At 35.6% G+C, this 15,612-nt stretch overlaps 1 protein-coding gene across 10 annotated transcripts in view; it reads right to left on the reverse strand.

Annotated features, from left to right (window-relative positions):
* Positions 1-1,134: 1,134 nt before the first annotated feature.
* Positions 1,135-15,612, reverse strand: part of ADGRL2 (adhesion G protein-coupled receptor L2) — a 158,869-nt gene continuing 144,391 nt past the window's right edge. For 3 of the 10 annotated variants that reach the window (XM_030454862.1, XM_030454861.1, XM_030454857.1), the window contains 3 exons: positions 12,337-12,465; positions 11,835-11,931; positions 1,135-5,491 (listed from right to left, as the gene is read on the reverse strand). In XM_030454862.1, coding sequence (XP_030310722.1) covers positions 4,737-5,491; positions 11,835-11,931; positions 12,337-12,465 — 981 coding nt within the window. In that variant the 3' untranslated portion in view covers positions 1,135-4,736. Of the gene's footprint in view, positions 5,492-8,564; positions 8,647-8,868; positions 8,998-11,834; positions 11,932-12,336; positions 12,466-15,612 lie in introns of all 10 variants that reach the window. The other 7 variants (XM_030454865.1, XM_030454863.1, XM_030454859.1 and 4 more) reach the window with 5 other exon arrangements.

Here is a 15,612-nt window from a genome sequence, read left to right on the forward strand (position 1 = left end):
CTGTCTGGGATCCTGGACTGATGATTTCAGCAGCTGGTGCGTAAGATGGAATGGCCCTTTAAAATCTCTTTGCTGCTGAGTTGAAGCTTGCCTATGATTTTCAGTAGCATTTATAACCACTCAGGCTGCACCACAGTGTGATCCACCTCACATGCCAGGAACTTTGGTGGGGAGCAGTTGAGATTAATGATGACATAATACAGTAAGAAGAGATATTAAAGCTCTTTGGCATGAATTAATGAAATACCATTGAGAATTTATCCTGCATGAACAAAAAAGATTTAGAAGTTGTAATTGTAAAACAAAACAAAACAAAAAAACAAAACACATGAAGGATTTTACTGAAAAAAACCTCCAAACAGATGAAATAGATGGGGGTCTTCATAATTTTTTGTCAGAGCTGGATGATTCAGCTGGATCCAATAATTGAATTTATGAAGTGTTTATATAAACAAAAGGTACAGTTTTCTTGCATCCAGGACAGTGGTAGGGCTAATTTTTACCCCCAATTCATCGCAAAGCTGGATTCTAACCCCTGGTGTAGTAGTAGAGACTCAGCAAGGCAGTGGCATGCCAGTGGCATCCAAAAATTTGGGGATCTGATGTCATATTGTAACCTAGTAACCAATGGCAACAGTGCTCTCCATAAATGTGGAGGATGACTGTCATCATCTATTTAAAAAAAAAACAACAAAAAAAACCTATGGTGTGCTTTGCCGTGGCCTCCGTGGTGTAAATATCTTTGCAGGGCTAGAGCTGAGGTGGAACTGAAGAATCACTGCTGAGATCCATCAGTTTTCTTTCTCCAATGTACCCTGAAATTAGTGAGTAAGAACGTCAGTGAAGATGTGGTATATATATATATATATATATATATAATTGTCTATCTGTAGCATCTCTTGATTTAAAAAATAATTTTATTTGGGGATAAAACTTTACACTAGCATATATTGTCATATAATCAGGTCTAGAAGACAAGTTTAGTTAGTTTTGAGGCAAAGTGGGATAACAACAGTACACAGGGACTGTTTACATTTTTTTTCTGTTCATATCAGGTGTTCTGAATAGTTCAGAAAAAATTTTCCTTAAAAATTAGGACATGAAATGACACATATTTTATCCAGAACTTATGTCAATTTGAAACACCTTTTATTGCCTACATAAGTGAATATATGTAAACTTTATTATTAATTTCATTTCAAATTTAAAAGAAGGTGTACTGTAGAATTCACAGATAAAGGTTAATTTTAACTATAAAGGTATTACCAGTGTTGCATGTCTTCATGTAATGGTTCACTTATGTAGAATTGAGATGTATTTTATAATTAACAATGCATAGCACCATTATACAACAGTTCACTAAATGCACATCCCATTTAATCTTTTTGTAGAAATTAATATAACTGGACTGAAGTTACAAGGAAGAACTGAACTGAGCCAGTAGGGTTAACACTGATACTAACAGGAGATTACTAGCCATAGGAAAATTACAGCTTTTCAGAAAGACAGTGCCTAAAATAGAAGCATATCCTTGGCACCATCATAGGAACTGGTTAACTGATGACCCTGAAGAAATAACTTGTTTCCATTAATTCTGCTGTCATTATTTCGCTATCCTCAAACTCTTCCTCTGAATTCTTCTGTCCTTCTGATCCCAAGACAAGATGGCAGGAGCGCGAGAAGAGAACATAAAGAAATTACAATAAGCTGTCAGCTATATAATTATACTGTAACCTACTACAGTGAGAAGTTACACCAACAGAAATCTGGCAAGGTATTGGCTGCTAGCTAAACACAGAACACTCACTAGCATAACATTAAAAAAAAAATCAGGTTCACTTAAAAGCAACATCTACATTACAAAGAAGCTAACAAAAGAATTCCCTTATGATACTTAGGTTCAGCTGGTTCATCTTAGGTTCATCAGCTACATTTTCTTGGTTTATGAGAACATAATTGTTACATTTTCAGTTGAATATATTTAAGATCACAATGCTACAAACCTTTTTCCAGCTTGTAGTTTTGCCACCTTTAGTTAGACAAAAAGGAGTACTTGCTTGAACTAGGGCTGAAGATTCTGCTGAAAGTTGGTGAGATTATTAAGTATGTGTACTGTAATTACTTGAGCACCACCATTTTTAAATCCTTAAGACATGATTTCCTAGATAGAAGGCAGTAGGTATACTTTTAAGTTGCCTCACAGACCACAGCAAAAATTTTTGCTCCAAAGAGTCTGTTGTATACCCTGAATCAGAACAAATTCTTATTTCAGAGAGGCCTTAGATTTTTAAGCATCTCTACTAAATAGAAGTGAGCTATTTCTGATTAAATTTAAATGTTCCAGTGACTCTACCACCAACTTAGTATGTTTTAAGTGTTAGCAAAATGCTGGCAAGAGTTAGCATCTTCAACATAGATCCTACTATTTTTTTTTTTTTTCTTCCAGAGCAATTGCTACAGTGACATAGTCATAGAGATACATCAAGGTTACCTGAGCCCCACAGTTCCATCTCAACCTGGATTTTGGTTTGTTTGGAGTTTATTTTGGTGGTTTTTCTTTTTTACAGTTTGAATCTCTCTACAACAGGAAGTCTTTCCCCAATTTTTTTTCTGAAATCAGCATTGATTTATTTTCCAAATGGACTTCCAAAGATAACAGAATTGATGGACATTTCAAATTAATTTGTGCTGCTATCACACATGAAAATGCCAATAGCCACACATGGAACCATGGCCTCTGTGATGACAGGGCATTAATTTTAGAGTTGTGTGAAAGAACACAATTTTGGAAGTGGTGATAAATAAAAGTACTTGGAAGTTTCTTTGAGAGGCCTTGATTGAGAGGGACAAAAGAGGCTGGAGAACCAAGGCAACACAGACTTCAGACTTTTGCCACTGATTAGTAGGTAACATTTTGGGCATCAGCTGCCTTCTGCAGTTCTCTAGTCTGATAAAAATAGGGACCATCGTGCTTATTTATCTGACTCAAAACAGTGCCGTGATGGATTAATTATTTAGATAGCTCTTGGAGGGCTATCCAAATGCTGCTTATTCATGTTTTCCCCACTGCAACAATGTATCTTCATCACTAATAATTAACTGCTAATTACTGATAGGATAGTGGTGTTTACCACCTTGTTTTAAATTTCAGGACAGATGTCTACTTAAAAGTTATGTAAATTTATGAAATTACAGTACATTTTCCTAATGATCCTGATTATGTCTGAGTTTGATCCTATCCAATTGTGACTAGAGTAATGAATAGTAAAGATGACCTCTCTTGTAGAGCTATACAGACAGTTTCTATTGTATTCTCAACACTTAAATCATGAAATGTAAAGAAGCCATTCTAAGCAGGATACAGCTGGGTTGAAGGACTGATGATGCCAATTATGCTTCGTACATAAAAATGCACATTTTACCTATTTGGAAAAAAATTCACATTTATTTACTGTCAAACAGGTGTTAAACTTTACACTGGATATTAGTGATGGGCTCATTATTAACAGGTTTACACAAAGGGATGAAAAAAAGCAGAATCGTGTTGAAACAATTTACATTTCATTAGATTTTTATCATAAAATAAATTAATTACTAAATATAGGCAGAAGGAATATGGAAGAGTAATAGTTATGTTTTCTTTATTTTTTTAAAGGACAGGCACCTTTTATTCACGAGAAAGCTTGTGAGAAGTGTCCAGTGTCCCCTTTACCCCTTACCACCCAACCCTGATTGGAGATTGAACAGGGAATTGAGTTACAATCTTTGTTAGCTATACCAAATTTGTGCAAGGCTTGGCATAATTGGCTTCTAAAACAATTTTCTCCCGAAATGATGGTTTTTGGCAACAAAAATTTAAAACGTAAGAATAAAAACTAACTTGTCAAAGCAGAACACTGTTTACAGTGAAAAATAAGTGAAAATGGGTAGAGCTTGCATTTTAAACATACTACCGTACTATGAACAGAGTGTAAGAAAACCAGCTTATATGTGCAACCAAGAGCTTTCCACAATATTTTCTTCAAACTCTTTAAAATTATTTTTTAATGATAATTATATTTCAGTTGGACACAAATGTATTTATTTTACCCTAGCAATAGAACAAAATATAATTTCTTTAGCCATTTTTTTTCATCTGAACGGTTCATTGTACAGTTGAGGAAATATATGAAATAAGGCCTGTGGCTTGATTGCTAGTGGTTAGACATGTATTCAATCTTTGCCCTAATGGAAAAGATTTGCAGTGAACTGCAAACTGATGCAGAATATCTCTCCTGCTTTTGCAAGTCTTGTCAGGAATAGTAAGATACAGTAAATTTGTCCCACAGGATTTTAGAACCTACGCCTTGTATATAATACAATGTAGGCCTAGAAAAACAATGGTGCAGCCATATTTACAAATTTAGTTCACAAACTGCTGCAGTAAAATGGCTGGGAAGTGTTTATTTCTCTTTTTTTCACAATTTTGTTAAATTCAGCAGCAGAAGATATCTTAAAATACCTTGTTGGTATTTCTTTTCTTTGTAACAAATAATTCATCTTAGTATACTCTGTGTATATACAAAGTTTTTGTTTTATAAAAATTCACAGAACTGCGAGGTCCAGTCATCCCCGTTACTGGAGAACCACAGGGTCAACAGAATTGTCTCTTCAAGCAGATATGAGGGAGCCTGCATGGGGCCAATTAAGTCTTTTTAATACTTGTACGTGGCCTTTAATATTTCCTTGCTACACTATTAAAGGCTTGTCACTAGTTGCATTTGTCCTTCTCTAACATCCCCTTCGGGAATACATCCTTCCTTGTTAATGGGAATTATATAGCCGTCGCTATTACCCCTGCTGATTTGATAGTACATCTGAAGCTGATGGCCAGCTCCTAGGTTTGGCATGCTCTTGTAGTAAATGTCCTCATTTTCACTCCTCCTGGAGGGAGAGAGATCTTCTTCAACATCGGGGCTGCTCTCTGGATACGGAGAGTCTCTGAGGTTGGGCATGCTCGTGTAAAGAGAGTCTCTGTTGGGGGACTGGAGGTGGTCGTCAGCCTCAGCTGTCAGCTGTGAGACGTAGCTGTCTGTTCCCTCGGTCTTCACTTTCTTCTGGGGCTGGTATAGAAGGGAGTGAGTCCGCTGAGGAATGAGGGGGGCCTCGAGCTCTTTGTGGTGGAGCTCCAGCCCAGGGGTGTCACTGTGCATCAAAGATGAGGCATCTGCTACGATGGCGTCATCTTCGCTACTGCTCCCGCCGATCACAGCTTTGGCTGGTAGGGTGCGCTCCAGGTTGTGGTTCTTGCTGCTGCCCCGCAGGTTGTTGTGCACTAATTCTGAAATGATCATTTTCTCAAAAGCAGTATCATTCAGGCTTAGTCCACAGTCTACAACTTGCACGCTGTCATTATAGTCTCCATTGCGCAACGAGTAGCTGTTGTTGAAATTACCATTTAGCGGTAGAGTATCCATGGCACTTGTATCCCTGGCATTGTTCAGTGAATGTCCTGAAACAGAGAAGGGCAGAGCTGGTTATTGCCTGATGTGCTTTTTAGAGGGTTATTTTTTTAAATTTTTTTTTTAACAGAATTGTTTAATGTAGTTCAGGACAAAGTTGTACTTGGAAGTAAGACGTGAGAAAAGTTAGGTTATTGAACATTCCCAAATGTAAACAGTTTCACACCTTATAATAAAAGATGCATTGTAAAAGTAGTAACTTGTATTTCCTGGGAGGAATAGTGGCATTTTAATTTCTTAATTTAGTGTCAATTATGTGACTCTTCCACAAGGAACTGTTCACTCCATGCCCTTGCATATGTAATGCAAAGCAATTTATTTTGAAACAACTATGTTTTGAAGTACACCACCATGATTCAGGAAAAGAAAATTAACAGAATTTGTCCTAAACGACACTAAATTAAAAAGGAATTAGATCACAGACATAACTGAAGGTAAATGTACAACATAAACCCACGTAACTGGCAAGCAACTACTTTAACAACATTTCTAACATTTTTCCTTTTTTTTTTTTTTTGAGATGAAGTAAAGAAAAGAATGGAAAAAATGGATAAATACAAAGAATTCATGTTAAACAAGGACAGCCATCTTTCACACTACAGGGACCAGGGCCCACAAGCACCATCCAACAACACGATAGACAGCAGGTGGAATGACTCACTTTGGACAACTCACATCATGTCTGTCTGCTCAGGCTATCTGGCCTAAGAGTAGCTGATATATAAAAGAAAGTAAAATGATTTATTGTAACATGATGAAGAATTACTGAGCTTCTCAGCAACTTAGTCAGAGCAAGGGTTCAGCAAATTAGATTACTAAGCAATAATAGCTTTTCTTTTCCCACTTAATGTAATTTTTTTGCACTAATATTCTGTCTGCCAACAACGGCCCCAGGCTTCTAAAGGTCAAAGTTTGCCTGCAGTCTGCATCAGTCACAGTGACAGCACTGAATGAACCAGAATCGTTAATTAAGAGTTAGGCCCACAGTTACCATGGGCATGGAAGTCAAATGCAGAAATGTTAGGAATTTCTGTAAGTATGGGTCACAGAAATTAAACCAAAGAATAAATATTAGTTGTGGAATGGGAAGAGGCAATCAGCCATGGCTGATATCTCATAGCTGCTGGAGGAATGACAGATTGGGTAAGTCTGCTGGAAACATGAACAGAAGTTTAAGGGGGAGAAAAATGAAGTCTTATGATGATTAGGCTCTTTATGCTTTCTTTCAGTTTGGGCTTTTTTTTTACACAATAAATAAAAGGTTTTCCTACAGACACAAAGACATGTAAACTATGACAGCACAGTGCTTCCCAAGCAAAGAAAAAAGAAAACAAAAAACTTTGAAAGAAATTAAACAGTCTGAACCATGGAAAGTCAGATGATTAGAGCATTCCTAGAAAATCATTTTATCTACAGATATGTCTGGAAGTAAAGAAAGAATGGAGTGACTTTACTGAAATGAGACTGACCACTGTGAGGCTGCTGCATCATATGCAAGGCTTGGAGGAGTATAAGAAAATGATTGTTTTGGAAAAGATTATACATTTTCCTATTTGGTTGCATTTTTGGGTTTTTTTTTTTTGTTTGTTTGTCTTGGTTTTTGTTTGGTTTTATTCGGGTTTTTTTGTGAGGGTTTTTTTGTTTTTTTTTTAAATAATTAAAGCTGCAGCTTATCCTAGAAAATTCAATCTTCTCTGGAAATACTGTTTTCAATTAAAAAGTAATTGCATTTTCTCATGAAAAGATTTTTGTCTTCAACTTTAAAAAAAAAAGAAGTAATAATTTCCAAATAAATGCTGAGTAATTTACAAATCATTCTGTATTTGTGTTATTGTTAACTCCTCTCCATGTGTACTGATTTAAACAGTGATGAGGGTTGTTTGAAAGGTCTCTTTAAGCTTTGATTAAACAACTTCGTAGTTTTGCAATTTCATATATGTTCCAAGATTTTTCTTGCAATGGATTTAACTGCACAGAACATATGGCATTTATAAAAGTAGACAACACATGGACCACATGCTGGCATTCATTTCCCTCATGGAAGTGATTTAATTCTATAATTCTCTTTCCTTCTGCTAAACAGATACCAAAATAGGCCTGATGATCCAAAATGAGTTTTCTATGATATACTGCAGAGTTAAGCATGCTAGAATATATTCAAATTGGTTTGATGAGGCAAATTTTGTTGCCCACGATCAGGTAATTAATTTGAAAACTTTCCGTAGCCTGTAGCAAAAGTACTGTGGGAATGTAAAAATATAGGGAAATTGTTGAGCATTTGGGTTTGACGCTGCTTTGGATTTGAACAGCAAATTATTTCAGCATTGCGTAACTTTTGTTACCAATAGGGTTTGCTACAGACCTCATGTTGTTTCCCAAAAAGCAAGTTCTTTTTCAATGTGGAAACATTTCATTTGCAAATTGTGAACCACTTGCCCGCTGAGTCTACTTCATGACCGCTAGTTATGTTTTAATTGTGTCCATTAAAAATCATGCTGAAAAAATTTACATTTGATAGGCAAAGTTAAGTTTTACTCCCATACTTGTCTCTCTGTAGGTTGCTAGAGGAAAGCATAAGGAAAGTAAGAAAACAAGAGAATGAAAATAGAAACTGCAGTTCAGTTAAAAAGAAAACTTGAAATAAAAACTGGAAACAAGGTTTTTTGAGCTCTTTATCAAAGACACACCGTTCCAGTTATAGTAAAGTGATCTTACGTCTCGTCACGCAGTAACTGCTAGATATTTACTGATTAATTGCACTGGAGTTAAAAAAAGCAACAAGCTATTGTAACAACAAAATGTTAAGTAAGTGATGACACCCCTTATTTCTACAGAACTAAACTGTTCTAGTTGTTAATCTCAAGATTTTCCTACAGGAAAATGATCTACCATAAAGCTGCACTATACTATAGTTTAGATCTCTTTGACGCTGGATACAATTTTCTACTCTGGGTATGCAAAGGTGTCAAGATGCCTTGCACTGCTTTAGTATCTAATCTGTTCCCAAAGCAGGTTTTTCTCAGCAAGCTTTAGAGTCAACCTTATAGTGCATAGATGTGATACCTCTAAGTGATATATATCTTGAAGATGGGCTCTCGGACCATGTGTTGTCAGTCCTGTAATAGTATATTAAGATTTATGCCACCTGTGTTAAAAACATGGATAATTATTGGTAAATACTGTTATGGCAAAGGCATTACTATAATATAGTGCAGTTTTACAAGCTGACATTGGCAATACTGTATTTCTCCAACTGACAGAAATTCAGAATGTATGGCTAGGGCATTGCAACTTGAGTTTCTATCTAGGGAAAAGGGATTTGGAGAGAGCCAAGAAAAGCAGTTTTATTCAGGAAGTATAAGCACACCTGGTGAGTTAAACACAGGAGCTGAAGGGGCATTACATACAACTGTTTCAGCGAGCAATGTGTTATAGGGGTTGTTAGTGCCGTGTGGTCGAAGAAGAGGGTTTGTTAGTAGGTAATTGCCAGTCATTCCTAAAGCAAAAGAAACAGAAAAAAAAATGTCAGTTCTTTAATTTTAGGCTGACAGTTTCAATAAAGAATATTTTTTTATTCATCATGAATCATGTAGGACTTGTCAAATGCAATTCAGCTGAAAATTTCTGAATGTACTCGTGCTATGTATTTGAAATGGGAGTAGGAAAATACAGTTAGATTCAAGTAATTCACAGGTGCTGTCCAAATCCCCAAAGTAAACATCTGGTGAGAATGACATTTACTAATGTATACAAAATCACTGCTACACAAGAATAGCAATTAAATGTGTAGAGATCCAAAGTACTACACAAAGCTATTGTAACTTTTAAAATGATCACATGGAACACTTCTGTCCAGAACTGTGAGAACTGAATATCTCAAATGGGAAGGTATTGAGAAATCTCTTTATGACAGAATCAGAGATGTTATTCACTTTCTTAAAAACACAAGGACAGTGGAAGGAAATTGTTGTTTTCAAACAGACAGTGGATGACAAACTGCAAGAAGCATAACTTAGTATCTGCAAAAGTATGCATGCTGAGGGGAAAGAAAATATTTGCTCTAAGAAATCAGAGCATTCACATTTTCTCCTGAGACATTCATGCTGCAAATTTATCTGCCAGGTTTTAAAAAGGAACTCCCCAAATGACAATTTTTCTTTAAACAATCAGTTTAAAAACAATGTAAGATCAATCAAAATACTAGATGGACTCTTTTTTTAAAAAAAAAACATTTTACATGTTAATGCAACACCATGTAAACAACTCTCAGAATAATTAGGAAAAGATCAGCATATTTTGAGAAATTATTAAAAAGCCAATCTTGATTTATAGCTACTAGAAGAAAAATGGGTTGGAATAATGAACACAACAAACAAACAAACAAAAAAACACTGCACATAAGATGCTGTGATTTAAAACTTGCTTTAAACATTCAATTAAGGTAAAATGGTACTTTCTTTTCTATTGTTTTCCACAGCAGTTTATCCAGATCACTGTATTGCAGACCAAGGGACAACTAAAGAGCCAGGTATCTTTATATAGTACTGATATTTTTATTTGGCAAGGAAGATAGATATATATATATAGATAGATATAGATATATATTCCAAATATTAACACTTTTGTACTACCATAAGATAATTGGTATCAGAAATCAGTAGAAAAATCTAAGACTCAGAAAATTATTGCCTGATCACGCTAATCCTGTTTGAAAGGTTTTATTGTAGCTTTTTTTAAGTTGTAATGTACTTATTATTGGAAATACTAATTGAAATACATTTTGCTTGTTTTGTCTAGTGGTTTTGGTGTCTTTTTTGTGTACTATGTTAAATCTTGTATAGAATTATTATGTGTAATTTACAGTTAACAGATTTTTTTTTTTTTTTAATTTTTTCCCACCTTTAAAATTTTGATTTTTATTTTGAAGAAAAAATTACACTTGCAACTAATTGGAAAACTGCCCTTACATGTATGTGTCACCAAGATAGTGACAATATTATAATTAAAGTTGATTATCATTTTTTCTAAACAGAATGGCAGAACATGACTTAAGAAAGGAACTCTAAAACAGGGAGAAGCAGCCAAGACCTCTGTTCAACTCTGAGTCAACTGAGGGGGTACAGCATAGTTAGAGCAAACCTCACGAGTCACAGGTATCAAATTAGGATGAAATCCTAGATTTTTGTTGCTAGTATTTTTACAGAACTTTAATAAGAAACTAGAAGGTAACAGCCTTCTCTCATGGGTATGAAAAATGTACATTTTCTACTTAGGAGAAGTTACTAATTGTGATTTTGCCGGAGGAACATACAAGAATGGGGGAGGGAGCAGTGAGACACACAGGTCTTACCCACTTTCTTTTTGCTACATATCCAAAACAGTATCATGCTTTCTGAAATATTTTATCTTCCAAAATACTACATTTTTCACTTCCAAAATGAATGTGTGCTAAGTACACGTCCCTACCAGCAAATCTTGAAAAGAACAAACACCTAAACAGAAAAATTTGCTAGTTGTGGTTGATGAGGGTATTGTAGCAGCCCTGATAGTGGTGTATTTTGTCTGAAACTTTCTGAGTTGAGCAGGAACTGGTTCCAATGAGATCAAGTCTATGTGTTTTTCTCCTAGACATGTGGGCAGAATAATAGGCTTTGGACTTGGCTTGCACAGAACAGTCTTCCTTCCACTGCCAGTGCAAAGTGCCTTAAAAAAAACAGATGGGAGAGGAGAAACGAAGGGGTGATCTGTCTCTGTTAATGCCCTTGCTTTCTAACTGGACAGGAGAATGAGGTTACTGATTTCAAAATCTATTTGAGCTGAGAAATTTGGAGTTCTGGCTTCTCTGTGCCTGAAAATCTGGATTCTATCCCAAGTGACAGATACGATGATCTTTGAAACAGAAGAGATAAATGCTTTACAGACATCTTTTGCATAGAAATTATATCAATTAGATTTCACTGGGAAAATTTCTGCACCTAAAAATCATAGTCAAATATGCTTTAAATTTTACTGCACTCATATTTCTGTTTCAGATTTAACCTATAAAGGTTAGGAAAGATTTAAAATTATGATCTTGCTTTTAGGTTAAATTATTGATGTAACTTATTTAAATACATTTCCACAAATGGAGAAATTCAACTTCTATAGCAGGGGGCCAGTTGAGGGAACAAGGTTTTTAAATATGCTGGTGGATAACTTTAAAACTGCTTTTAGAGAACATTTGTTACAGATTTTATTTTTTTAAAACATTCTTTTCAATTCTTCTGTGTTAAATGATATAAAATCTGTATAAAATTTAAGGCTTCTAAAACTGAAATGTTCCCAGTGACTGACCTTGATTAAGTGTTGAAGTGCTGTTGATGTCACCTGAGATAAAAGACGATTCGGATTGTTTTCTCACAGTGTCATTCCACATCCTCCTTATACGACTCTGTTACATAGTGAGACAGAAAATATTAAGTTTCAAAAAGCTTTTTCCGACTTATATTCTACTGCCTAGAACATTTTTTATTTTGGCTTAAAGTAAGCTATTCTAGCACACAGTGAAATTCCTTTTTTTGTTATTGAAAATCTAATTTATTAAATTTCATTTAGATGAAACATGGTATAAACATTCCTACAAACAAGTCCCTAATTACAAGAAACATAGGGTGTTTGGATAAGACCAAAGTAAAAGAAAATGTTTAAAAAGAAATTAATTCTACTATGCAGAAGTATGTACTCACCATTTAAATGACAATACTGAGCAGACAATTAGTGGTTCTAATTGGAACACATCTCAGTAGTCTTTTTATAAATAAGGTTAATTAAAAGATGCTGTGAAAACCTGTGTTACCTGTGTGCCAGAGGAATAGCGAGCACTAGTTCTTGTTGTTGATGCCTTCACTGAACTGTGGGGACTCTCAGTTGGCAGCCCACCACAGCAGTAGGAATGTCGGAAGCATTTGCCATATTCCTTGCGTACCTATGTGGGGGAAGAAAGATTACTTAGCACAAAAAAAAAAAATAGTGTTAAATATCTCCGTTGCCAAAACCACACAAACCTTGCACTGAATTTACTCTTCTTTGTCAAACTGTTGGCCACTAGCAAATCAAGTTCTTTTTTCCATAATTAGTAGCAGCATTCTCAGCTATCCGGGATTTTTGAGAAATTATTTCCAAGGTGTACATGTATTTTGTTTTGATGTGTCTAGATCTTCATTACTGAGTTATTTACAGGACTGGTTTTTTTTCATCTTTATGTTGTAGATTAATATAATTAAATTTACTTGGATTGAATGCTGGCTGAAAATAGTCCTTTTTCTACGAGCTTTTGGTGCAGAAAGTCTGTCTTTCCACTCTACATTCAAGAAAGGTTGAGCTAACTATCTAGCCTTTGCACTGCTTGGAACTGACTATTATGTTGTCCCTTCCAAGAGTGTGCACAAAGCCTACAGTGACTATAAAGGCATTTTCATGTAAAGTCATTCTGTGTAATGCAAACAGCTGCCAGCTCATATGGTCACACTCGCTTCAGGACAGTATAAAGTTCACAAACACCACTGCTCTGTTCCAGGCAGAGTACCCTCTATGCTGGTGGAGGGACTGTGTATTCCAGAGCCAAATTTTGAAGAATGAAGTTGGAAAATTAAGCACCTTTCATGTTTAGGATCAAAAAATACTCATCGCTGACTTTTCTGAACCTAGCAATTTGAATATACCTGTGCATTTACCTAGATTTGTTTGTCAGAACAAAACTATTTAATGATTATTTGTCCTACATTTATTCACCTTCTTTTTCCAGTGACCTACTGGCAACTTCAGTTTTTAACTTATGTGTGTTAACATTTGTCATGAAAGTAATCAGGGTTAACTTTGCAGAAAGCAGTTCTCTCATATTTGGTGACTGCTACACTGGCTACTGTTTTCAGACAACTATTATTATTTTCATCTCAGCAGCATGACAGCATAAGTGAAAGAACACAGTGGATAAAACTGGTAAACAAGTGTGAATCTAAAGTGGTAAATCTTCCACCAGATACTTGGGAATCTAAGCTTATCTTTGTGAAATGTATTTGAACTTGAAGATTTAGGTTAAACATTAGTAAGAAATTCTTCACTCTGAGGGTGGTGAGACACTGTAACAGGTTGCCCTGGATGCCTTATCCCTGGAGGTGTTCAAGACCAGGTTGGATGGGGCTTGGAGGAACCTGGTCTAATAAGAACTGTCTCTGCCCATGCAAGGGGATTTGCACTAAATGATCTATAAGGTCCCTTCCAACCCAAACCATTCTGTGATTCTATGATCTTCACCAATGAGTTGCCTAAGTTTCTGGGAAAAGCGGGATTTCAGCTAAAGTCTGCTTGATCTGTAGGACAGAAATGAGCATATACGTAAAAGGGGGAGTGGAGAAAATGCAAACTTAATACTGTGAATTTTCATGTTCCATGTCCTGTTTTCAACATTGCAAAAATTTTACTTATGGAATACATGCTGTGATGTTTCTACAAACCGCAAGATTGAAGAAAATTTAAATAGTGCCTTAAATTTAAGCTAGGGACAATAACTCATCTTTTTATAAAAGTTTATGGCACATATTTCAAGTAAACTGCTACCTATATCAGCATAAAAGACAAAAAAACCAACCCAAAACTGACATGCACAGACAGCTTAAATTCTGTGCTCTGAAAAATGTAAGTCTATATATAACCAACATTAGATGGTGTAATACCTTAGGAAATACATTTCTGAACAACTAATGCATACTAGATTCTCCAAGCAACTACACAGTAGAGAAGATGGCAAGCAAAACTCTACTACACAAATACAACCCTCCAGGGCTGGTTTTGCCTAATCCCTATATTGCAGTGAATGTACATTATATGTCAGCACTACGATTTCCACTGTCATTATTTCTAAATTATAGCTTGTTGGAAACTGATGGAACCAACAGCACTATCATCTTGTCAGAACTGGAAACATATTAGTTTTCACTTTCACAATTCTATTTTTCTGTTCAATTTAGTGACCAACTAGTAATAAGAGAATAAAAAGACTATATTAGCTATGCAGAGGACAGGATAATATCCAGTCAAAAGCACTGAAACTTAAAAATCTTAAATAGCAGCTTTAACATTCTTTCAGGTATAAATCTTATTGCTTTAGGTTATGCTTTTTCACACTTGACTGGTATTTTAAGACTGCTTTTTGCTGACTCCACTTAATATAAAAACAATGCACAGCTGTAAAAAGAAATAAAAAAGGAATCTGGTTTTGATTTTCAAGTCCAATACAAGTGGTAAAAAATGCAACATTAAATGAAACCCTAATCTAAAAATTATTAGCATTTTGAAAATGTTTGCATTTTCATCCCTCTCTTCTTAGGTTCAATCTCCTCTGTTACTGTGCTTTTGTTCTCTCAAAATAAGGGAAGTGCCATGTTAGTTTGGATACAATCCCTTCTGTCTACCAGATCTTTTTCTAAAATGTGTTTAAATACCATTGTCTACACCAAATTTAGAGATGCTGATAGTGTTAGAGCTCATACAATTGAGAGTACATAAGAATGTGATTTTTGTATTTACACAGCAACGCTTTATCTGATAGTCTCAATCCACTTTGTAAGTTAACTGTGCCTCTCATAAGCTAATTGTAATGGGAGCTAATACTTGCTATGTGTCCAGCCTAGAACTGGTGAAAATATTCAGAATTTAAGTATCGCAAATTGGGTATTTCAAAATGCAGAATGGTAATTCTATGGTAATTTTTTTGGGGGTGGGATTTTTGGACGTTTACCATTCCTCACAACTCTCATTTCAGTAATTTGCTACGTCTTCTAACACAGGTGATGAGCTTTTTTCTTCTGTCCTTCACTGAAGTGCCTCTATGGCATCTTTGGAAGCAGGCTCCACCCTCAGTCCGATGGGGTAGAGGGGAAAAGAAAGAGAAGAGGTGCAGTGAACACGAAGAGAATCCCCACCCAAATGCACCCTTCATTTTCTTCTCTCCTGTTTGCTGCCCTCTTCTCTGCAAGCTTTATTTCTCCCCAGCAGATCTTCTGCTTTTGGATTCCTCTGATCCCCTTGGGCAAAGGGGAGCAGAACTAATTTAGTACATCCCACTCATAAGACA

Source organism: Calypte anna, chromosome 8 (assembly GCF_003957555.1).
Source record: "Calypte anna isolate BGI_N300 chromosome 8, bCalAnn1_v1.p, whole genome shotgun sequence".
Classification (NCBI taxonomy): Eukaryota; Metazoa; Chordata; class Aves; order Apodiformes; family Trochilidae; genus Calypte; species Calypte anna.